A 25,406-nucleotide genomic window follows, 5' to 3' on the forward strand; every position below is an offset into this window, starting at 1 on the left:
TTTTGACAGTGTTTAATGCAAGCTCAACTTAAAAAAAAAAAAAATCTCGTAGCGAAGAATTTGATTCATCTAACCTTTTTCAAGACAGAAACATGGGACTTTTTAATATTTAAAACATTTAACAGTGGTAGTATTTGCAAAGATGTATTAGAAACACTTGAGGGCAAACTGATTCATCAGAATCAGAACAGTTAAGTACATTCAATGAAACCAACTGATTATATTCTTTTTCTGCAGCTAACAAGGAGACAGTAATCAGCTGTCAGCCTTAATCTTAACTGGGTCTGGCCTGCAGCAGGACCATGAAAGCATTCCCTTTTTTCATATGGATGCTTTAAGCACATCCCAAGGACGTACTGTTTTTTGTAACAACACATACAATGTGTGCATCATATTAATGACCATGAAAAATAGCCTTTTTTTCTTGGGAAAGGTCATTCTAATATTTGGCTCAACTAAGATAAATACAAAAATTTCAACCAGCAGCACCAAAGATGCTCTTACAATCACATTAAACATGGGAAAGACTGGACTATTTACTGTAGATGCCAGTCTAAGTGATTTCTCAAGAATTTATAGTATTTTTTCAGAAAATAAATTCAGAAAAATCCCTTGAAGCAGTTGTTCACACAGTTACAATAGTTTATATCCAAATTTTCATCCTGATAATTATGTGAGGATCCATCCCCCAATGTTTTAGCAGTACTGGATCTAAATGAAAAACCACTGTTTTCAGGGAGCACTGAATTGAACAGGGTAACATTTTAGATAGATCTCAGTAAGCTGACATTTTGGGTCCTGCTGAAGTAAGTCCTGAAGATATTAAGGAATATTTATCAAAGTTGTACTCAGCAGAGTGTAATGAAAAGTGCTTGGAATCCCATTTGCTTCATTCATCAGAAATGTGAAACAAGGTGATGTAGAAAGAACCAGCTGTTCCAGCATTACTTCTAATCACAGAAGAGCTCAAACTGAAAGCAACTGTGAAGCACTAGACTGAAGGAAAGATTACCTCAGTCTAACTTGGGGAGGAAGGTGATTTTGCTTCTACCTCCACTAAGAGCAAAGAGACATAAAGAAAGAAAGAATCCAAAGTGGAGCTAAGACTCACGTCTGTATCTTTGTATTAAGTATGCATATGCACTGCAAGAACTTCAAGAGGTTTTTATCCTACCCTTGAAACACCCTCCTACTACTTGCTGCTCCTCCTGGAAGCTCTGTGTTCACCAATCTCCTCTAGTTTTTGTTTCCACTCAGGTAATAATTACCTTAGTGTACAGCAACTTAATAGGATAATCCGGTGGTTAATATATAATCATTTTAAATAATTCATCCTTCTCTGATTGTTCATCCATGCAGATACTCCAAATACGACCACTTCCCCTTTTTTTCTGGTTACAGCAAGCCAGGCAGTCTTCAGAACACTTTCACAGTCTGAATTGTCTATCAAGAGCTGGTAGAGCGTTTCCTAGAATTTGAGATGCCCTCCTAGAGAACCTATTCAGACTCTCCATAATCATGCCTTAAGACTGATAAATCTTGCCTCTGTCTATATTAGACTAAAAGGATAAGCTTTGCAATCAAAGTGCATCTGAACAACTAAGCCAGCTGCACACTGCTCAAGAGAACTGATACACAGATCTTTGGCGACCAGTGTACTTTCAAATGCAAGAAAAATCCAGATTTCCAACAATTCAGACTCCTGATTACCAATCTAGTTACACAATCTTGATTTTGCTACTGGTTATTCTGTTTACCTGCAACCTGAGCTTTTCCTTTGGGATGAGATCTGTGGCTTCAAAGACTCTGCCATGTATGCAGCAATTTAGGTTTGATACTTTTATCTTTCGTTCTTACAAGTAAGACTTGACTTACTTCTCCTGCTTTAAATTCCAACACCCTAGAAAGAAGACTGTCAGTAGACCTCTGCTGTGTGTATCCAAAGTAACATCAGTTCCAACAGATTCAATGTTTTGATTTCTCAGAACTTGTCTGGACAATATCTTCAGAACCGTGTAGTCTTCAAGTTTTTTCACCTCTCCTTTCTAGTAAGTAAGTGCAACAAATTGAGCATGTGTGCAGTTCCACATAATCTCAGGAAAGGCAAGAGGTTGAATATTTGTGGCAGGAACTTTCAAGACAGAAATGCAATACCAAAAGTTTATTTGCAACTTCTAATTCTCTAATCTAATAAATTGGATATTTATTCTCACTATTAAACTTCCAGATATGTTAAAATGACATGTTTCTATTATAAAATGAGCACTTCTCTCAGAAAAAACGCTAAGGAAAGTTTCAAAGAAATTATGTAAACACCATGCTACTATCTACTTTGTGTTGCCTCACAGAAGACTATTCTTGACTACAGGAAATAAAATGGTGAAAATGAGAGCCAAGCACTCCAGTGGCCACTGCTGTGGCTTGGTGGTCCAGATTTTCTTGTGATGGGAACATATGAGGACCACTTAGGGAAGAAGTGCAGATTAACTGCAACTATTAAAGATGAATATTAAAATACTAGTTCTTTGGTAACTCACATGACCTTCTCTGAGTTCACTTGTACATGACTACAAATTTAGCTATTCTCAAACAATGAAATGTGCTAAAATGAGAGTTCTGCCATGCTTACCAGCTAAAGATTTGTGCTGGTATTTTTGAAGCTGGTGACTGGGAGGTGGGGAGAAGAGCTGAGTTGGGTATGAGTTGGAAAACACAGAACAACAGTGATAGGCAGGAAGAAGGCAATGGGCAGGATGGATGTGGAAATACTGGGGATGTGACAGATGAGAGGCACAGAAAGGAACAGGGTAGGGCATCAGGAACCAAGGAGAGGAGACACAGTCAGGAAATAAGGAAAGGTCAGTGGCAATGACACTCATTTCAGTAACTAAAGTATTTTTGTATTTGAAGATTTACATGCATATTGTATGATTGAAACACAGGAACTACTAGTGTAGAAACTATGATTTACTAACACTGATGCATTAATTTGTAAGATTTTTACAAATTAAATACGTACTGATTATCCTGAGGGAAAAACAATTGGAACAGGGTATGTCATAAGCACCTCTACTGGAAATACATAATATGTTGGCTATCAACAACTCAGTTCATACTTAAATAATACAACTAAATTTAGAACCTTACTGCATAAAACAAAGAATCTGAAGTAACACACAAGTACTCTGACTCCCAGCACAATCTATTCACCCAGGTCTCAATTTTTCAAATTCAACTTTCTCGCCTCCGTTCCACCTACATTACAGACTATATAATAGGCAGCCTGGTTAACCCCCTCTTTTTCTGCTCCCAGACATAAGATACAAAACAACAGGACAGAGCTAAGGTAGCTTCCTTTAAAACTATATATTCACACACATGGAAGTCACAGAACAGAATATGCTGAACGAGCTAATCCTTGTATTATGTGACTTGATGTGTAAGGGAAAACTGAAAACATGCAAACATGGTATTTGATACCAAAGGCGAAACTAATTTTTAAAATGTAAATTTACTTTGTTTGCAGTGCTTTTATCAGTACTGAAGTCAATAAGCCAACTAAAAAAAGTAGAGTTTAATAAAAATGCAACTTCTTTGTTTATCAACGTGAGTGCAGGCAACTTAGACATTTTGTGCCAGTTCAGATGCAGTTAGAATACTTACCATATGTAATCTTTCCTTTTTCGTCTTCATCTACAGCCCTAAAAAGATGTGTAACATCAATCTGTGACACACCCATGGCAGTCTTCAGAATATGAGCTAAATCCTCTTCTGTTATAGTTCCGCTTTCTGACTGGTACAGCTATAAATCAAGACAGCAAGATAAATCATTGCAAAGCTGAATGCCAACTCCTAGAAACAGCACTACATTGAAGTAAAGCGAAATAAAAATTTGGTATTAGAAATTCTAGTCATTCTCAGACTGATGTGATATATCAAGGATTTCAGATTAGTCTGGGTAAAAGATATCATCATCAGTTCACCTGTGTATGCTTAGAAAGCAAAGCTTGTTATATTCAGAAGAAAGTCCTATGTTTACATGCCTAACCACTGGAATTACAGTGATAGTGACAAGACTGTCAATCACTAACAAGTTTTGCAAATATATAAATGAGAATAATACTCAGTCCATTGAGCTACATGTCTAAACTCCAAGACAGTCTGTGGTATCGAGAGATATATTTAGGTCAGCTTAAATCAGATACCATTTCCACTTGGTCAGATGTAAAACTCAAGATTCCTTTGACCAAAATCCAAAAGCCAGTTGGCATAAAATGCCTGTATCTAAATGGTATTAATCAGGAGAATCCTACCCCATACATCAGTGATGGGCATATAATTTTCTACAAGTATTTATTCTAGAAAACAAGAATTTGCATAATCTTACATCCTAAAAAGTTACCTCACAGAAGGAGTTAGTTTTACTACTGAAAGATTGATAACTAAGAATAATTGTTCATAGTCTCATTCCATCTTTGCATATGTGCAGTTTTTCCCTGAGAAATGGACCTGAATACTTCAAAACATCTGTACGAAATACAGCTTCATTAAGCTTACTTAAGATAACTCAATTTGCCTGTACAATGTAAAGTGAGAGAGAAGAGTTTTTGAAACATTCCTGTCTCCTTTTCAAGCATGGTAACACTGCAAACATCAAACAATGTAAAAAGTGCTGTTTTGGAAACTTCCTTTTCATTTCTCTACATCATCGAGAAGGTGGGAACTGATGAGATTGAACAAAACAGGCATAAGTATGTATTTTTCACACAAGCAGAAGCTGTTGTCATGAGGTAGCACACCTCAGTGGAATAAAAATATTGAAGTTCCATGGAAGACAACATATGCTCAAATCAGGAATCGTGCCTTTACCCTCCCAGCACCTAACCTGCACAGTGTTTCACAGGAATAGGGGAAAGGACAAGACATTTCTTAAATAAAACCTGCTACCTTTTGACAGAACAAGCAGTCAGGTAGTACTGGGTGGTCAGGTTCACGAACACCATATTGACAAGATCTACAACAGCCTTTCGTTTCTTTAGCAGTTCAGAAGGGAAGGTGTAGCACTTACACCGGAGTGCAGCTCTTAGTCCAAACCCCCTGCCAAGGCAGGGTCACCTAGAGCAGGGTGCACAGGAGTGCATCCAGGTGGGTTTGGAATGTCTCTAGAGAGGGAGACTCCACAACCTCCCTGGGAAGCATGTTCCAGTGCTCTGCCACCCTCAACATAAATGTCTTCTTCATATTGAGGTGGAACTTATTGTGATTTAGTTTATGGCCACTGCTCCTCATCCTGTTGCTGGGCACAACTGAAAAGAGTCTGGCACCATTGTCTTGACACCCACCTGTGAGATATTTACATGCATTAATGAGATCCTCTCTCAGTCTTCTCTTCTCTAGACTAAACAGTCCCCTCATCATCTTTGTGGCCTCCACAGGACTCTCTCCAGTAGCTCCTCATCTTCCTTGTACTGAGGATCCCAGAACTGGACACAGCTCTCCAGATGTGGCCCCACTAGAGCTGAATAGAGGGGAAGCATCACCTCCCTCCACCTGCTGGCCACACTGTTCCCAGTGCACCCCAGCATGCCACTGGCCCCCTGGCCACAAGGGCCCTGCTGGCTCATTGTCAGCCTGTCATCCACCAAGACCCCCAGGTGCTTCTCTGCAGAGCTGTTCTCCAGTAGGTCAGACCCCAGCCTGTGCTGGTACTTGGGGCTATTCCTCCCCAGGTGCAGGACCCTGCACTGGCCTGCACTGGCCTGCACTTGCTGAACCTGATTGGGTTTCTCCCCATCAAACCCTCTAGCCTGTGAAGATCCCACTGAATGGCAGCACAGCCCTCAGGTGTATCTCTCACGCCCCCCATTTCCGTATCAACTCCATATAATGATACTATTTTTCAAGTTCTTCAGTCATATACTAAACACTCTCACTTCTAAAACGTGTACCTATGTGAAATGTTGCACTTTTTCTGAAAGCAAATGACAGCAAAAAGTAGCAGGAGGCAGAGGACAGCACCTGTTCAAAGTCATACACTCATGAACTGGCTAGATCCTTCAACGGGTCCAGGTAAGCTGTGTGAATATCTTACTGTATGTGAAGTCAGGACAGGAGGTAGGAATGGATTAAAATGGCTCTTTCTTTTTTTTTTTTTCCTAGAACGAGCAAAATTTCCTCAGCTTGAGACTTTTCGTAACTCTTCCAATCATCACTAGTAGGATAAAATGAGCCAAACCTGTTTTCCCCGGCTAAGTACTTCTTAATACACACATAAAGCTTCTTTGCAGTTTTATAGCTAATTTTATATTTTGTAATTAACAAAGTAACTCAAAATTATGTATTATGAGTTGGAGAATGAAGCAGATAAGGAAGAACAGAATTTTTCCTAAGAAACAGTTTTATTAACTTCAAATGCTTCCAGAAAGAAAATAACCACCCTATCTGAGCTTTTCTTCCTCTCAAATGATAAAATGATATTGCACATTATGAAACATGACAGCTAAATTAAAAAAAAGAATTCCCCAAAGCCCCCTTTACGTTTACTTCAAATTTGTTCATTTTAGTATGAAGACATGGAGCTGACCAAACAGCACCTGACTATTTCTCTGTGCCATTTCATAGCTGAAGTAGATGAAGTCAGGACAGAGACCTTTCTGTCAGCTTTTCCCTCAGAAGAAGTAGATAACAGCAGCTACTAGTGGCAGATTTCCCACAATATTTGTAGGAACTAATAATTTTTGCTCTTTCCTCCTTTGCCAAATTTATTGGATTCTGGCCGAAGGGTAAGAATGATACATGTGAACACTAAGCATTCACAGGAGCCTCATTTCTTCAGCAAGACGTAGTTGAAGTCGTCATGCTGAAGAACCTGAACACAACTACACAGAAAAGAAGGCTGCAATGTAGCACCATGCAATTGAATGCTCTCAGCTCCATGCATTCACTAGTGAAGACAGCATCAAGACTTAGCACTTCTCAGTTTCAGTAACACTGAAGACCATGTGAATTCAAGGCAAAGAGAGAAGATGATGCAGGATGCAGCATGTTGAAACAGTAATATTAAAGAAATTAATTGAAAATTAATACATCGAGGTGTCAGAAACCCATTGGTTAAGCATTGCTGCTGTCACTTTCCCAAAAAGCTTGCATTAACAATCTATGGTGATGCTACGACAAACCACTGAGGCTAGAGCAAGATCAGGAGCACTTCTGGGAAGCATCAAGTCTGGACAAAGACTTCACGACCACCACACAAACATGGTAAGACTAAGAGGGAAGAAAATCTTTACAAGAAGAAAAAAGGAGATTAAAAAAAATACTCTATTAACATGTAGGAAAAATTTTAAAAATACTTTATTAACTTGAAAAATTAGATTTGGTTGAAACATTCTAAGAGTAGTAAGTACAACTCAACAGCCGGTTTGTTTAGAGGAATCAATACCAAGGACTTGAGGTTTGAGACTTAATTTGCTGAAAAGGATTCTACCAGAATTCTACAAAGAAAAATTTCAAACAGCAAGCTTCCATAATTTTACACAACTCACACTTGAAATGCATTCCCTGTTAATGTGAACTCTTAATCTAATTTTCCATTAGTACTGTTTTAAAATTAAGTATTTAATTTTATAAGTATAAGTAATTAAGTATTAAAAGGGAATGTGGAAACTTCTATTGAGTCTAACGCCAGTATTAACAATTTCTAAAAATAAGTAAACTACATAGAGCAAAAAAATGCTGCTTACCTGAAATGCCAACTGAATTGTTTCCAGAGTTTTGGATGGCTTACAGACAACTGACAGAGCAATGACAAATTCCCGAATGTCAATTACGCCATCTTCATTCTGTGAAGGAAAACCTCCCCTCAAAACAGTGCAGTTTGTCTGAGAATTTTCATAACTAACAGTTGCTAAAAATACAGAATATTCAGAAAGATTTTTACATGTGCCACAACAAAAAAACCAGTCTCACTGAAATGAGATCACATGAGGACAAGAACCTGGGTGAAAGCCCTGCAGGTCCTTCTCAGAGTCTCAGTCAAAAGTCATAGTTTAAATATTCTTGGAAGACAGTGCTGCTTCTGTCACCCTTCACTTGCATATTTAAGATTTTTTCCATTAAACCATCTGAATTACTGGGCTGAAATTAAAACCAGAGAACCAGAGGACAACACACCCTAATTTAAGCCTGATACATGACATCTGCTCCAAGAGAGAACACTGTGGACATATCCACCTCCTGGTCCAGACAGCACCTCATCCTGACAAAGATAATCATCATTTCTCCATTCTGACTGATTGCCAGAGGAATGAAAAACTGCTTCATTTGCCAAGATCCTTCAGGTTTCAGGCACTGTAGAAGAACAAGTTTATTTATATTTATTTATATTTATTTACACGGTAAATGAAATATCAGCTACCAGACACTGCATTCAGCTGCAATGAGCAGCAGCAGAGGTCTCGCCTGACCCTTTCTTCCTCTTCATATTTTGCATCTAGAAAAAAACAGGTTTTGTCCAGCTGATACTCCTTTTAAGTTCTACCTGAAGGAATGCTTTATTTAGCTGATATGTGCCCTTACCTTGCTGAAAGGGAAGTGCAGCAAGCAAATACTATGAAGTGCTCAGAATAAGACCTCAGTGAATTCGATTGAAACAGAAGTAGGCTAAAGTAGAGTCTACCAAAAGTAATAAAATTTTAAAACTTAATATTGCTTCTTACCTCATCAAAAAGTGCAAACATACTTTCTAATGTCTGAGAAATTGGAAATTCCAAGTAGGCTGAAAATTCTTTAAGATCAACCTTTTCTTTCTTCATTTTCATGGCACTTGCAGCATATTTATCAAGATCATCTTCAAGTTTTTCTGGCTTCAGCCTATAAAGCGTATTATTTTTGCAGATTTTAAAAATCAACCCAGTTTTAACAATACATATTTCAAAATATCAAATGAAACAATGGATGATAATGGTGTAAAGCATTACAAAGTCTGGATTAAGAATTATTACACAACTTTATTATAAAATACTATATTTCTGTAATTTTAAAGCTCCCATTAGTTCTCAAACTGTTTTAAGAATTACTGCAAGGGCTTAAGAACCCGGGACAAACTCACGTCCTTCAGTCTACCTTGGTTATAAGCCGTATGTGTAAGCAGTTCAACAGGAAGAAACACAGTCCAGAACTAGCTAGTAAATTCCAAGCATGGAGAACGAGGTGGAATTTAAGTCACCTGAATATGGCTGTATTGTAGGACAGTAACACAAACAAATTATGTTTCCAAATTCACTAATGTCACTGAACAGGAAGGATATGATGCATCTTGCCTTAAAAAAAAAGATCAGGGATTACATAATAGTGATTATACTGTTAATCCTGTTTGTCAGTCCTCATTTATCACATTCAGTCTTTAGCTGGACACCATTATGAGGTAATGGTAACCCAAACAAAATTCTAGCAGTTCATACAGCTACAGCATTTCCTCAGTCCTTCCCATTGCAAAGCCATACCTTGAATGCTGAATGAACAGCTTTATACTTATGCAGATATCTACTGCGTGGTTGTTGGTTAGTTTTTTTCCTAAGTCAAGCTTCCTGTTTTGGCTTTGCAAAAGAAAACAAACACAAAAACCAAACAAAAAAAACCCTACCAAATAATCTTACTATGAATAAAATAAATGGTGCTGCAGTATGATGCAAGGAAAAGTAACTTTTCCTTGTAATACAACATCAAGCAAATCTTGATCTACCCTCCTCTGAACTGATTGAGGGTAACTTGGGCATCCAAACTTCCCACTCTGAAGGCAAAAGCTGCCAGCAAAATCTTCTACAGTGTCCTTCTGCAGTTGCCTGTTTTGCTGTTTGCTGCTGCAGACAAGGAAAAGTAGTTATTCACACAACTCAGAAGCTTACACCAGAACTGTTCCCAGACTGCAGCTGGGACTCCTCAGCAGCTTCCTCTCAGTTACAAGAATGAATAAAATGCTTAATATCAGCATTCTGAGGAGCTTCTGAAAAAAGATAAGAGCATTTCTGCTAGGAAGATTATCTGATATACCAGCTCCAGAACTTGATCACTTGCTGTAGTGACCCTTCCTAAACCTCATGACTTTTAAGTAAAAATACAACTCTCATGTTGTCTGTCATGACCTATACTGACTTACCAATATGTACTAACTAAACAATTCCAAGACCTGTATTTCTGAATTATAAGACTTGAACAAGCAAGAATTCTTCCAGAAACCCATGGCTCCTATAGAACATTCACAAGTTCTCCATCCTAGCATTAAAGCACCTATCTTAAGAATTAGTCCTAGACAGTACAAAAGAGTGAGACACCCCTCTGCAAACATTCATTTTCCATGATCAAGTAGAAAAGTAGAAGGAACAAAACCAAAAAGAGTCCATAGAGGATTTGAGACACACACAGAACTCAGCTTCTCACATGCAGGATTACATGCAAGAAGTGTCCACTGATAATACATCCCAGAGCAGTAGCTGAAATGGATTTTAACTGTAGCATGAGGACAGCTGGCATCTAAATCCTTGAGATAAGCCCCCACTGACGCAGAATGTGTAGTGTAACATTTGTCTCTAAATCAGAGAGATTTTGTTTGCAATGAAGTGTCTCAAAATTCACCTTCTAGAACTGAGGGAGTACTCATCTGGTGAACAGCACTCAAGACTTGCAAGATCTTCACCAGTAATTAAGTTTGAAAAGCTAAAGAAGCTTGAAGGCAAAACCTTGTATGGGAAGTAACATGGCTCACCACAAATCTTACAGACATCTTGTGGTTTGTGTTTTATAAGTACAGAAAGAGATGTGAGGCAATCTCAAAAGCAGTATGTGGATCAGTGAGGCAAACTGTTTCAACTTGAGTGTGACTTCATTGTGCTTCTGGTAATCCAAGGTGGGCTCACTTCCCCCTAGCTCTTCAAAATCAGAAAGTAATTAATATGTTGATGACCATAAGCTGCTCAACTGAAGTCTTCTGAAGCCAAGCACAAATCTCATAATAAGTTCTGAACCAATGTGAAAAGGTTTGAATGTCCCAATTCCTTTACAGTTGTTACTTTTATCCCAATGGAGACCATAAATTCTAGAAAGCCAAAGCAAATGTCTTTCCTCATGAAATCGTGGTTGTTGGCTCAATGGTTTCCATGCAGGATCTAGGCTTTATGATATATAAAATTATTTGCTGTTGTGGTGTTTTGCTTCATTTTTTAGGTCAGTGCACATTAGAAAGGGAACAAGAAGTATTCCCGAGTCCATGAAGATGGAAAGGACATTTTTCAAGATTAACAGCCCTGGACATTAAATTCTTCACAGCACACTTCACAAGAAAAAACAGATCCCTGAAGGTAGAATATTTTACAGCATAATTATCACTATTTTTAGCAAGTAAGCTAGTTTTAGCTGTATTTGACTATTTGAAGACAAGCTCATTTCTTGCATGCGGGGAACCTGCAAAAACCTTCTAGTGTCTCAGAGAGCTGAAAGAACAGCTGGATCTTGTAGCTAGCTACTGTAAACTGCAAGCACAGGAAAACATGCCCTAAGCCAGAAAAGCACAATACATTCAGTTTTATGTTTGCTGATGTACTTCTGTGCAACTTCTTGCCATAATGGAGCAAATATATTGAAAAATTGCAAAACTGACCTTGAATACTCTTGGCACACCCTGCCTTGATCCACAAAAGCAGGGGCTGCCATGGTTGGTATTTGCTGTCATGCCTGATCCATGATCACCTCCTGTAGTGGAGAGTATTGCTTTTATCACAAACAGAGATGGTAAACATCCTCCAGAGGTTTTTTCCCTTGTCATAGATGACCTCTGAGTACTCTGAAGTTACAGCACTGGTAGTTAGATGTGAGGGTTATTACTCTGGGGATGCAAAGTTCTGCCTACAGTCTGGACCACCATTTCAGGCACACACGGAGAGTAGAATTCTGCATTGTAGTCTGGATGATAAAGGCTGCTGAGCAAGAATAGAAAGGCACCAGCCTATGAGGTTCTTGCAGATCTTGGTAGCCTACAGCTGCATGGCCTAAAAGGATCCTCATGGTCAACTTGAGGAAGTAATATTGGGAATTAGAACAAACAGAAGCTTGAAACAATAGGAGCAAATCAATTCAAATCAGAACTCAAGGATCTCCTTGCAGGCAACTACCAAGATACTACTTCTAAGAAGTGTCTCATAAAAAGACAGAGACTAGACTTAATTAACTGTATTAACACTTCCTGAAGGAGGAGATACCCAAAGAAGTCTTAGTAAGGCACAAAATCCAAACAAGATTTAATGTCCAGAACATGGCAATAGATCCAGTTCAAGTAAAAACAGAGATTCACTTTAAACAGTGGGGTAATTAATTACAGAATAAATCATCAAATGAAGCAGAGGATTTGCAATGTATGAAAAAAAAATATGAAAGCAATAACATAGACTGCACATAGCTTAGCAATCAGCTTGTTGGTCAGACAAATTATCAGACTGAAGAGAAACACGACTGCTTGAGGACTAATGAATGCACAATTTGAGAAGGTAAGTCTATGATCAATTGATCTCACTGATAAGGCAGTCATTTTATCACAGAGTGTGGTGTACAGCTCTGTTAACAGAGCCTGAGCTCTTCCTTAGATGAAGCATGAGAACTCTCTGCTATGCCTGCATGGATTCTGGACTGGATCCCATCCAGCTGAGCACAGACTAAGCAAATTTTACAGACAATGAAAATGAATCCTGTAGACACATAATGTACACAGAAGTAACTCTTCAGTGTAGCAAACTGAGGTGTAAGTTGATTTCAAAACATCTAAACCACAAAGAACTCTGAATTTGTCTTGCTATAGAAATCTTCTAAAACTGGACATTATCTCGAAGGTACATCATTGCTCAAAAACAAGTACTAAGACTGGATGAAAAACCCATTGGATAAAATTTACTGTTCCAGTTATTTAGGGATGTAAGTGGATGATCTTAATGCCTCCCTGGCCTCAAAACCTTTGAATAAACAGCAAAATGACTACATTATTATCAAACATGCATTAGAGATGAAGTCACATTACAATCTTCATCCAATTGTGCCAGAAAAATACCATCATAATATCCTTCTTATTGGCACATGCCCAAATTCAGAGAGGATTATAGTTCACTGATGATTAATCGCTCAAACCAGAGAGAACTTCTGTGCTGCAGCAAACCTCACTCACAAATGCATGTAACTGTTTCAGAGGCCAAAACAAAACCCTAGAGAAGCATAATTTCAAAGAACAGCTTTAAATTGAGCAGACAGAAGCCAGACAACTTAACAAGAGGATTAAACTGAATCCCGGGATTATCAACTGCATAATAAGAGACGTGGGTGGTTGGTTTGTTTTGTTTCACTTGCTTTTATTCCTTAGTACTGTAAATTCAGAGCCTTTGAAACAAAGTAAGAATCTTTCTTTTCCCTTAGAAGTCTCTCCTATCCTAACAGAATACTTTTCAGATGAAGGACCTGACAATAGCTTAATATATGCTTGTCATCTGAATTCATGATGTGTGCTGTCCTACATTCCTTATTCTCCAACAGAGCTTGCTCTTCTTCATTTTCATTTATGTACACAAGCTGAAGATGAAGGAAAAATTAGTGAAGGAAAATAAAATATACAATGGAAACATTAAACTGTGCTCTGTACTTTCGGGTGATGAGACAAGAAAATGAAAAAGGGTGTTTGCGTATTGAGAGTTAATAGGATGAGGCTTGTACATTTAGTTCATGGTTGCTCAATATGATCACTGGAGAAGCAGGAGAAAAATTGGAAAACAGCAGCAAGTTCTACTATTTGGTTTAGGTGAGTTTTTCAGGTTTGCTGAGGCTTTTTTGAAAGGTAAAGCCAACAGGAAATGGTGCTATGGGAAGAAAGAAGAGAGGATCCACGCTGCATGCATTGACCTACAGCTCCACTAGAAAGTCCATCTGGCAGTGACCTGCTCAGAAGATCAACTACCACCTTGTGCTTCGCAGGAAAGGGTGACCCCTCTATCTTCACTATTGCAAGGTTAATCCAGTCAGAAGATGGCTATTGGCAGCACTTGTTTTCCCTGCACAGATGTCACAGGAAAAGGCAATTGACTCTTAACTGTATCAAATATTAGGAATCCCACAGTATTTGTGATCCTCTTCAGAAAGCGTCTTCTAGGTCAGGAATGAACGATTCAGACTCACTCTGCTCACTTGTCAGACAGAAAATAAGAACTTTACAACCTACTCTACTCATTAGGATTCAGGGGTGCTGCTTGCAAGTGAAGTACAGTACTAGTTTAATTTTATACTGGTGTCTCCCTGACTGTATGATGACATTCCATATTTATTTATTTATAAAAGCAATATTGTTACATGACAGGAAAACTATATGAACATAGATGCACCTTACATATAAATATTGTATATGCTCACCCAAGGCTTCTCACAAGCTTTGCAAATTCTAAAAGACATGTGTCTGAAGGCAGACGAAGTTGTCCTTCAGCCAAAGCCAGCTGACAGTCTTCAAATGTGTAGTCTGTCACTGAAACTCCCAATGCCCTTGAATAAACCAAAGAAATACTGTAAACAAGACAATCTAAGAAGACTAAACAAAATAATCACTTTTTCACAGCAAGAAATCCTGTAACAATTATGCTCTCTATTCTGAAAAACCATAGAGCTCATAAAAGTTCACATAGCGAAAATGAAATAGGGTACTCGATCCATTGCAGAACATCTACTTTGACTGAGTCCATGAAAATATGCAAGAACAAAAGGCAAAAATTGGGCAGTGCATACACTTTCATAGACATATCCATTTCACAGAAGTGAAAAACTAAGATTTCAAAATTTTTACTCTAGAACACATTTATTAACAATTGTGTCCAGTATTTTTATTGTGATTTATTAATGTGTTAGTGCAATTACGTGAGCAGAACAGCTATTACCTGTAGCTAATATTAATATTATAAAAAAGGCAACATTTCTTAACAAAGAACAGGTAGAACATAACATAAAAGCAAGTGTAGTTAAAACTCCAAGCAAGTTAGTTATTTTTAAATGTATGACATAAGAAAAGTAGAAAAAAAAATAATCCCAAGACTTTATACACCAAAAAATTCAGCATCGGTTTTTGCTTTACTTCTGACTTGATGCTCTGTAGTAATTGTAGCACCAAAAGATAAGTGATGGAAATCCTGATATTACAGCTGCCCTGCATTTGCTGTGGCAAAGTTGAGAGAAAGACACTTTGGTGTGAAAAAGGCCTTTAAGAATTCAGTGTACAAACATAAGAAGCAATTTAGAAAGCCAACACTGCTCCATATAAGCTACTCATCTGCCACATTTTCTATTATACTTGATTTTACTTAGAGTAGTAAGGAGCATCATCTCCTTTATGCAGACCTTTCTAGTTTGATGAAATCTTCACAAAGTTTTTTTATTGACTTAGCTTTATTCTTTTCATCTACAGTTTGTCTGCCTTACTGCTAACCATCTTTTTCATATGTGAAGTTAATATACACTAATGGCAAGATTGATGCAAAACCCCGAGGCCTGCCACACTAATTTCAGCTTTGATGAAAACTCTGCATTCAATTCTGTGCTTCATAATAAATAGTTTGTTCTGTAATGGCAGTTCTCTCTCATGCAACAAACAATTTCTGTCAAACAGTCTCTTCCTCAGAATCTCATTCCAATGCCTTTGAATACCAAGGTAAATAACATAAGCTAGTTCTCTTCTGTCCACCAATTAATTATCAAACTTCAGGAATTCTGATATACAGGACATGCACTAAACCTTAAAGGTACTGATCAGGGTTTCTCTCTTTAAGGCTGAGAAAGTCAAATAATCAGGAAGAACACCTCACTAATAAATAGCCAAGCTCAAAAGTACCAAATATGGCAAAAACCCCAGATATTATTTATAAGCCATTTATGCACAAAACAAGGACATAAAAGGTAGTGATCCTGGCTGAATAGCCTCCCCCTTCCTAAGAAAAAACAACAAAGAGAAAGGAGCAAAAGGACAAAGCCAACTAAACCAAATGATTCAGGTACACAGGAAAGTCATCTTAAAAGCAGAGTGTTGAAGATTAGATTGCCTCATACTGGGGATCTAAGCAATTAAATCCAGTTCCTCAAAAGTTTTCTCTGCTTTATCTGTTGTTGTTTCAGCAATCCACTCCTCCTATGAAGTGTCCTAGCAGTATTTGTAAACCAATAAATCACCTTAATGGAATAGACAAAATTCTTGTGATATCTTACCTCATCCCATAGACTTATGGTTAACCTAGCAACAAGTGTGTAAAATACAGATGAAGAACTCCTCCATGCTGTGGGGATTTAAATCCACTTCCAAGTTCAACCTGACTTAGAGATCAGGCATTGCAAGCATGTCAAGACTTCTGTTTTATAGTATTCAATATACCGTTGTATTATACAAGATGAAATCCCTGGTATTTTACAATACAAAATCAATTTTCCTCAAAAGAAGAAAAAGGAGTGGACAAAGGAAGCAGAGTCTATCCTGCCAGTTGAGGTAACTTCCTATTCCCCTCTTTCGTACCATCTGTGCACTCCATCGTCCCTACAGACTTCCACGTCAACTGTCTCCAGCAAGGACATGCTACAGGCAGTACTACGCCGAGCAGTTCCATTAAAGAATGGGACAATAAACAAAGGTCTTGCCCAGCCAAGCACATTACACCAAAATCCATCAGTTCTCCAGGCCACACTAGGTATAGCATGTAACAGAAATACAGGGACTTCGAGGCGATCAGCTGAAGCACAGGGGAACTACACGCAAAAAGGGAAGCTTGTTAAAAGTAAGTTAAAAAAAGAGTAAAGTGTTCCTCTGTTGGACATATTAGGGAATCAGGAGAAGTGGTAAGGCACTCAACAAATAAGATTCCGAAAGGACAAAAAAAAAAAAAATTAGTGTCATTGAAACTGATTAAAGGTGGCAATTAAAATAAAGAGACTTTAAAGAAACAAAAGAAACTCAAGCGTTCTCTCAAGGGAAACAGAGAAGATGGACAAGTTAAAACATAACCATAAGGTGACAAGCCAAAGCAAGAAACAACAGCCTGTTAAAACCAAAAGCAAGACACGTTTCCAACGCATCAAAAGAAAGACGACTAGGAAAGATTAGGGCACTCAGCCTGGGGGAAGGGTTGAAGCCTGACTGACTGCCAGCCCAGCACCAATGCCAGGTTTAAATAACTGCTAAATAATGGTCCCTGATTATGTTGGAAGGAGCCCAGCCAAAGAGGAATAAAAAAACCCCCAAAGCAAACAACCAACAAAAAATCAAAACCAAACGTAAGATACAAAACAAATTCCAAACAAAACCAGAGGTCATTTCAGACTCACCCAAACCACAAGGGGAAAGCACAACGTGCATCTTTTTATAGCACTGTGCACCCCTTATAAAAGGGGTGGTAGTTGGTCCAGACTTACATAGCTAACAGTACAGGAAAATCCCCACAACAATACCTACATGTATGTTAAATGTCAACACATACACAAAATGGGATTGAGAAAGACAAAAGCAGCTTCTCTTGTTCACCTGCTGCAATTTTCCAGCTGCTGGACAGAACAAACCCAACCAAACAAAAAAAACCAAACAAAAAATCAAACCAAATGAACTTAAAACAAGGTACATATACTTCCAGACTTTCACAATAACAAAGATCAGAAATGAGGAAGGAAAGAAACAGTTTTGCTCCAAGCAGAGTTCAATCAGAATCAACCGAGGCCAGATAAGAGTTCAAGGGGCTCTCGAGTTCAGAAGAAAAATCACAAGCTGTATAGGGCTAGCAGCTTTAAGGACCTTGATTTCAGCTCAGAATGCTGAAAAAACTGAAGCTGGGGAACATATGAAGTTCATTATTTATGCTAAGACTTGTGAATTTTTTAATTTCTTAGAATAAAGCCTGGCATATTAGAGTTCACTCTAAGGCCTCGGTACAACTGCAACTCACAGGATTTTCTACAGAACCACTTACCAACTATTTTAACTTACCCTCCAGGGCAATCTTTTTCTACTTCAATTGGAAAAAAAAGGAAAAAGAAAAAAGATAATTTCCATTTGAGATGCAAATCACAAGTACAATCCTGTATATTTAATAAACTAAAAATAAAAATTTTTCCCGTATTTTCATTTGAAAGCATTCTTCCCCTCTCTTTTCTTCAAACTACCTCTGCTTTCGCAGTCAGTTAATGTGAGCCTAGCCTTTTAAAAAGTTCAGCAGATTAATATGGCCTGACATGAATGCCTGGCTTGACATACCTTAAGACTTTTTCCTTCCCTGCCCTCCCTGCGATGCTGGCTACTTACCTGTCATGATATCACACTACATAAAATTTCAAAGTCAGAGGGTCACTTGAAAATAATAAACCCAAATGGAACAAAAACCCAAAAGTTTTCCTGCAAACCCAATTGGTTAAACACAACAGTTGTACTTGTTATATCCTGATGTCTTACACCAAACAGCTCTCTATATCTAACATTTGTGCAGTCATAATATAAAAGGAATTATTAACTTCCTCATTTTCTGCATACCAATCCACTATGCAGCAAAATGCCAAACATAAAACAGAATGTGACTGCTGGAATATTATGCAAAGGGAGAAAAATAGTACAGGCAATATTGGGACATTCTGAACCTACGTCTCAACAAAAACACTTTCAAAATGTTTTACATTGTTAATAAGCAGAACTGTGAACTAATCAAGAGAATATTCCACAGGCTGCTCAGAAAAAACCCTTTATATCAACTGTAAGCTTTATAGGGTGCTGAAAACATTAGAATTCTATCTAATTTGGCATTTTTCTTCATTATCCAATATTCAGTAAAAAGACATACAAAACACAGTGGACAAGTAACTCCACTTATTAGCAGTCATCTGTACAGGAACTTCCTGAACCAGAGACCTTTTGTACCACTATGTTTTAGAATCACTAATTAACCACAGGTTTTTTACAGTAAATCTCAGCTCTGATGAAGTCATTTTATCTATCTGCTAATGAATGCCACAATTTTGCATGTTTTAAAGACTTACTCTGTTTACTTTCAGCTGATCTACTGTTAAGTGCTTTCCATCTCTTCTGCTATGAAAAGTAAGACTTCCCTCACTGTGCTTTTCCAGAACACTCATGATTTTCCTGACCTTCAAAACAACCCTCCACTTTTTTTTCCATCCTTTCCCAAGCTGAAGAACTGTCAACTACTTAGTTTTGGAAGGCCAGAGTAGGTAGTCCATTTTCTCTCCTCAGACAACTACTATGTGACATTCTCCAAGCAAAAGAAGGTCCAGTCATGAGTCTGAAGTTCACATCAGGAATCTATTATCTCATAATGGTTTAATTTTTAAGACAGAATAAGAAGCTGCCAACAGCTGTATTTCTCCCTGGTGGTGTTTGAAAATGGGTCCTGCAATTGTTGGTCCTGTAGACTTGCCCATCACAAATCTTCAAGGGGCAAAAAACAAAGGAGGTTCTCCTTGTGTTGTCAGCATTCAAAAACCAGTTCAAACCAGACTGTCATGAAGTATTACTTCACTTTAAAAAATTTATTTCTTCCTTGAGAAAATGAATGTGGCAAGAAGCTGCACAGTTAACCCTGTTCCGTGACTATGTTCTCCACCTGCCACACTCACAGTATTCACAGAAATGAACAGAGCACACAGTGTATATCTCATCTCCATTTTTGTGTATGGCCTGAAAACCAAACAATGCACAGAATCTTTTAGGTGGGAAAAGACCTATGAGATCATCAAGTCCAACCTTTGACTGATCACTATCTTTTCAACTAGACCATGGTGCCACCATGTCCAGTTGTTTCCTGAACATCGCCCTGGGCAGCCCATTCCAATATTTAACAACACTTTCCATGATGAAGTTCTTCCTCATGTTCAACCTGAACCTCCCCTGGAGCAGTTTGAGGCCATTTCCTCTCATCCTATCACTGGTTGTGTCAGAGAAGAGGCCAACACACAGCTTCGAACAACCTCCTTTCAGGCAGTTGTAGAGAGCAATAAGGTCCCCCTGAGCCTCCTCTCCAGGCTAAACAACCCCAGCTCCCTCAGTCACTTCTCACATGGTTTACTCTCCAGACCCTTCACCATGGATGCCTCAAATGGATGCTTGTTAACTCCAGCACTACAGTAATTCCACTTACACTGATGCTCATGCCTTTGATGGTATAAAAACACCAAAAAACCAGTTTGGATTTCAAAGCTGAATGCTGAGCATCCAACCAGTACCTGTGCAGAATCACGCACGGAACTTCAGTCAGCACAGGCACAGAGCACAGCAGTTTTTCCAAAGTTAGACTCAGGAGGCCACTGAATACAATATCTGGCCATGAGACAGACCAGCAAGCTATTGTAAACTCACATCCTCAAGGCTACTCTTCAGCAGCTAGCATTACTCTATCATGTATATTGGCAAAGACCACATTCTGATGCTGTCAGAGCCTGCAAGAAAAGAAACAAACCCTGATTTTGACTGTGTAGATGACAAGAGAAGATGGACACAGAAGACTACTGTAATATTTTTTGCCTTCACCAGCATGGTGGATAAAAGTATTCACTTCTCAAAAGCAAAATGTAATGCTCATAAGTCAGGCTGATAAGTCACTGCTTTAATTGTATGACATGCTCCAACATGGGGAAAGTGATCCTGGCAAGCACTTGTCAGAGAAAACATCAGGAAGACAGATATTTCAAGTTCCATGTCTAACATGCTGCACTTCAATCAATTTCAGTATCTACTGCAAATATAAAAACATGTCTTTAAATGCTTCTGTAAGTGAAGAAGAAAACCAAAGTTATTAGAAAAATGCAAACTGTACTACGGTATCTTGGTATTTCTACAAGAGTCTGCCTTTCTGGGCTTGCCAAAAAAGAAACTTCACAACTCCTGGACAGTGCCACACATGTTGTTATAATGCCGAGTTTAATACTTGAAAGATCTGGGAAAACAAAATGCTCAAAATCAGGAGTACTGACAGAACTTCAGTTCTGAGTTGCTTACAGTTTTGAAACACAAAGGGGCAAAGGTGTCTGGTTTCCATCAAGTTTCAGTCTCAACATGTGCCACATAGAAAAAAAATTAACAAATTTGCAATATTTTGTCTTCCATTTTTTCCATTGTACCACCTAAACATATTCTTCCCTGTTTTGAAGATAGTCTCTAAGAGAAACTAAAACAAAAGGAAAACAAACTGTGTTTGCATGTTAGTAAATGACTTATGGGTTTGGGTATCATCATCTAATCAGCTTATATCTGTAATTACAGGTGAGGTTACTTTGGCCTTGCACAAAGAGCCTGCAGTGCAGATTTCCACCATCAGCTGCCTGCAATACCATCGGCTCACCTATGTACAAAATCAATTTTTGCAACTTACTAAAAGCTAAGTTACAAACATACTTCTTTCACACATATTTGAGTCCTAATAAATAGCAGGGTAACAAACTAACTTTCCCCCCCCCAAAGTGGGAGCAAAAGTTACCTTCAAACTGAATTCTATACCTTAAACAGTACTTGGATTACAACTATGAGATGTCTTTCAGAATAAAGTTGCTAATGAAAATTAGGCATTTAAGAACAGCAGCAAAAGGCTACAACCCCACAATGAAAAGAGGCAACTAATGTATTTCTTTAGGGGAAAATACTCCAAACAAACCACAAAACAAATCACTCTTTAAACAGCCATCAATAAATTAGGAACTGTGATGCAGCAAAACAACACAGAGAGGTAAAAACAGATAGAGAGTTGCAACTGATGTAGCTAAGAAGAATGAAACCTTTTAAAGCATAAAAAATATATATAAAAATAACATAACTAACTACTAGCTAAGGATAGTAAAATTGCCATTAGGCAAAAAAGAAAAAAAAAAATCTGTCATGTGAAATAATTTACATTGGGAAACAATTAAGACAACATGTCTTATGAATAAAAGTAAGTATTTCCCCATGTTCTAAGAGTGGTAGAGATATTTCCTCTATCACTGAGAAATTTTTAGAAATAAATACTTGTGATGGCAAGGTCAAGTGATTTGTTCCTAATAATTCTGGAAAAGCTGGGACTGAAGTCTCAAGTGGCTGACAATTTTACAACACTACCATAACTCCAGTAAATTATTACTTATTAATTTGAAGATTAAAAAAAACAACACAGGCCAGAGTCTGACACTCAAGTAGAAAATATATAGAAGAAACTGTGGAACTCAGTAACAGACCAAAACAACCCATGTTGCCTACCCCATCAACAAAAGATGATAATAGCTTGTGCACATGAAGACCAAAATGATGATTTTGCTCAAGTAATACAAAAGTAAGGCAATATAATATTTACCTACATGGCATGACTTACTAGCAGGGTGGTTTCAGAACTTTGTTAGAGCAACAAAGAAAACATGAAGTGAATTAAAGTTCAGGACAGCACCACATTTTTTTTATTGATTTTACCAGCCTGGACTGTTGCCATATTTAAAAGCACTCAACATTTTCAGTGATTTGGAAGTGACTCTAAACACAGTTCCTGATAGCACGTTGTGGGTGAGATGGGCATGGACTAAACCGAGCAGTAGTCAGAACAAGGCCAGAAAGACCAAACAAGACAGACTCAAACAAGACAGACTCACTCAAAATGGGTTGTATGAGAAAATCAAATGTGAAGCATATCATTAAGGGATAAGTAGGGACCATAAACAGCAGAATAATCTATTCTGCACATACCTTTTGTGCAAATTAAGAAAATGACCCAAAGGATGGCAAGCACGTTCAGCGCCAGTGGTGACCCTGTGTGAGTAATTCCAGTTCCGATAACACATGCACACTTTGGATTTCACTTTTTGGGCAAACATGCAAGAAACTAATGTCCTAAAGAAGCAAAATTCTGTGAATGACAGCATCTCCTTCATGAAATAGTTTGTGGTCACTTATATATAGAAATGGAGTATCTAGAGACCACCATCACTCACATCTGTGGCTGCCCACAGAAAAGCTAGTCAAATACGGGTAAACCAAGAATTCTTCAGAGTCAACAAGAAAAAGCAGCATAAGATACAGAAATCTTGTCAAATGCTTTGTTCAATGCTAAATAGAAGCCATTCACAAATCAAGATTATTGTGAAGGCAAACAATTTCAGGAGTGGCAACTGTACCTATTGCTGCACTCAGCAACTTCCACTGACTCCTCCTGAAACCAGGAGCAAGACACAAGGTTTGCACAACACTGGTTCTAGACTCACGAATACATTATTACCTGGGACTGCCACCTTTGATGCTGTAAAATATCCAGTAGGATTACACTCTTCTGCCAGAGAAATATGATGGGGAGGAGGGGTAAGCAGACATCCAAATAGATCCTGAAATGACCTCATGACAACAAGATGCTACATTGCCACTGACTCAATCCTCAAGAAAAGCAAGACAAATCTAGATGAAGCAGTAATATTGTCCTTTACCCAGCAATGCAGAGTGCAATGCCAGCACCAAACAGCACCTGAGGTACTTGAGTTGCAACTGCTACAGCTCCAGAACAGTCTGACAGCATTTGAGCTGGAATCTCCTGTACCAAAAGCTGCATGAATAAACTGGGAAAGTCTGGAGAACTGCCACAAGAAGGCATCTGGAAGTGGCCAGAAGTAAATAATTTTTAACTATGTTTATGTTAACTGGTCTAGAGTTATGCCTGGTATCCAGGCATCAACATTCTGTTTCATTCTCATCTGCATTTTAATTTCAAAACTTTGATACCCAAACACATTTATTTTCCTATTCACAACAACACAGCATCTACAGCCCGTGCTTCATCCCAAAGTAAGTCTTTTTTGACATCTCTCATTCTGACAGTCTTCCCTTTAGATCTGCTTCCCTCTTCTGTTACCCCAAATGCCTAATTCTTCAGGGGTGGGAAGGAGAAACAAAATCATGTCTTCCCTCCTAAGTACACTTAAAAGGACGGCTTGTGACATGGCAGTTGTTGTAAACTTTTGCAGGCTTTCAAAATTTCTCCTTATAGCACACAATCCCTGTTATCTGATTGGAGCAGAGTTCAGAATGAAGGTTTAGTAACCCAGCCTTCTACACAAAGTCTGAGGACAATACTTGACTGGTGATTGTCTTTAATTAACAACAAAAGTCTTTGAGGTCAGTTCCTCAAAGATTTTTGACTCTAAGACAAGATGATTCAAATAGGTCCTTTTGTTCTTTTCTCTTTTGAGAAATGTCCTTTTGTACAATGGATCTATTGCTATATTATCATCCCAACAACCTTAAGGAAACTCACAGACTTGGGTTCAGTCAGAGAAGAATTCTCAGGCACTACCTACAGACTGGCCTTTGGCTTAAATCCAAAACTTGGAAACAGAAGAGAAGTTACACAAAGGAAATTAAGATTTCACAAGTTCTTTCGAAATCAGGGTTAGGAAGATTCATAAACCTCTCAAGACTTATTAGTGATCACAGGCCTGAGAGTTTGCTGTAAATATGCAAAAGAGTTATCTACTGACTAATGGAAGATTTACTGAAAGGACAAAAAAAAGAATGCAGAAGATGTTAATAAAAAATGCAACAGAAGAGTGAAAGTATTAAATGTTGCCTTTATTATACCCTACAGAGAAGTGTTTTAAGTGTCATCACATTAACTTCAATTAATTTGCATTGTATCAGTCCTCTATTTCTAATGAAAGTGGCTTTCCTGCACTTTACTATTTGAAATAGCCACAGGCTAACAATGAGTACATGAAACTATTCTTAACCTCATTAAAATAGTCACAGCTTAAAATGCAACCCCAATAGCACAAAATTCAGTTACATTATCTTCCTAAGGTTCAACCGCACCCTTCCCCCAAAAGACTAAATACCCACTGGAGCAAGCAGAACTGGCTTGTTATATGAAGGCATGTTAAAAAAACCCCAAAAACAACCAACCAAGAAAAAAATATCCCAAACCCATCAACTCCTACAGTTCTTGCTGTATTTGTGGCTCCCTGGCCTCCTCAGAAGGGAAAGCAACAGCTATGTAAAAGGTCTTGCAGACACTCCTGCACACTACAAAGTTCTTTGTAGGCAAACAACCACACCAACTTGATTTTGTGACATTTTCTTCACTCTAAACTTAAAATCACACATCTATTTTTATTCAGTATTACAACATACTTACTCTGCCATTACACGTCTGACATTATTGGCATATAACACTGGATTTTTTCTTTCTTCTTCTGAAGGAATATACACAGGAAGAAACTGCATACAGAGAACTGAATTATACCAAAAATATTTAACATTTTAAACAATATCTTACAGCACTATGGTGAAAATTGTATACAGTTTGTTGTTACTTACAAAAATGTATTAAGACTACAGAATATATTTAAAATTAAACTCTTAA

At 38.0% G+C, this 25,406-nt stretch overlaps 1 protein-coding gene across 4 annotated transcripts in view; it reads right to left on the minus strand.

Moving 5' to 3' along the window:
* The window catches only part of LPCAT1 (lysophosphatidylcholine acyltransferase 1), a 69,395-nt gene that overhangs the window by 10,581 nt on the left and 33,408 nt on the right, over positions 1-25,406 (minus strand). For 3 of the 4 annotated variants that reach the window (XM_048289243.1, XM_048289242.1, XM_048289245.1), the window contains 5 exons: positions 25,179-25,261; positions 14,434-14,559; positions 8,718-8,871; positions 7,743-7,841; positions 3,664-3,802 (listed from right to left, as the gene is read on the minus strand). In XM_048289243.1, the coding sequence (XP_048145200.1) occupies positions 3,664-3,802; positions 7,743-7,841; positions 8,718-8,871; positions 14,434-14,559; positions 25,179-25,261 (601 nt within the window). The remainder of the gene's footprint in view (positions 1-3,663; positions 3,803-7,742; positions 7,842-8,717; positions 8,872-14,433; positions 14,560-25,178; positions 25,262-25,406) is intronic. The other variant, XM_048289244.1, reaches the window with a different exon arrangement.

The sequence above is a fragment of the Corvus hawaiiensis genome, chromosome 30 (assembly GCF_020740725.1).
Source record: "Corvus hawaiiensis isolate bCorHaw1 chromosome 30, bCorHaw1.pri.cur, whole genome shotgun sequence".
Taxonomy (NCBI): Eukaryota; Metazoa; Chordata; class Aves; order Passeriformes; family Corvidae; genus Corvus; species Corvus hawaiiensis.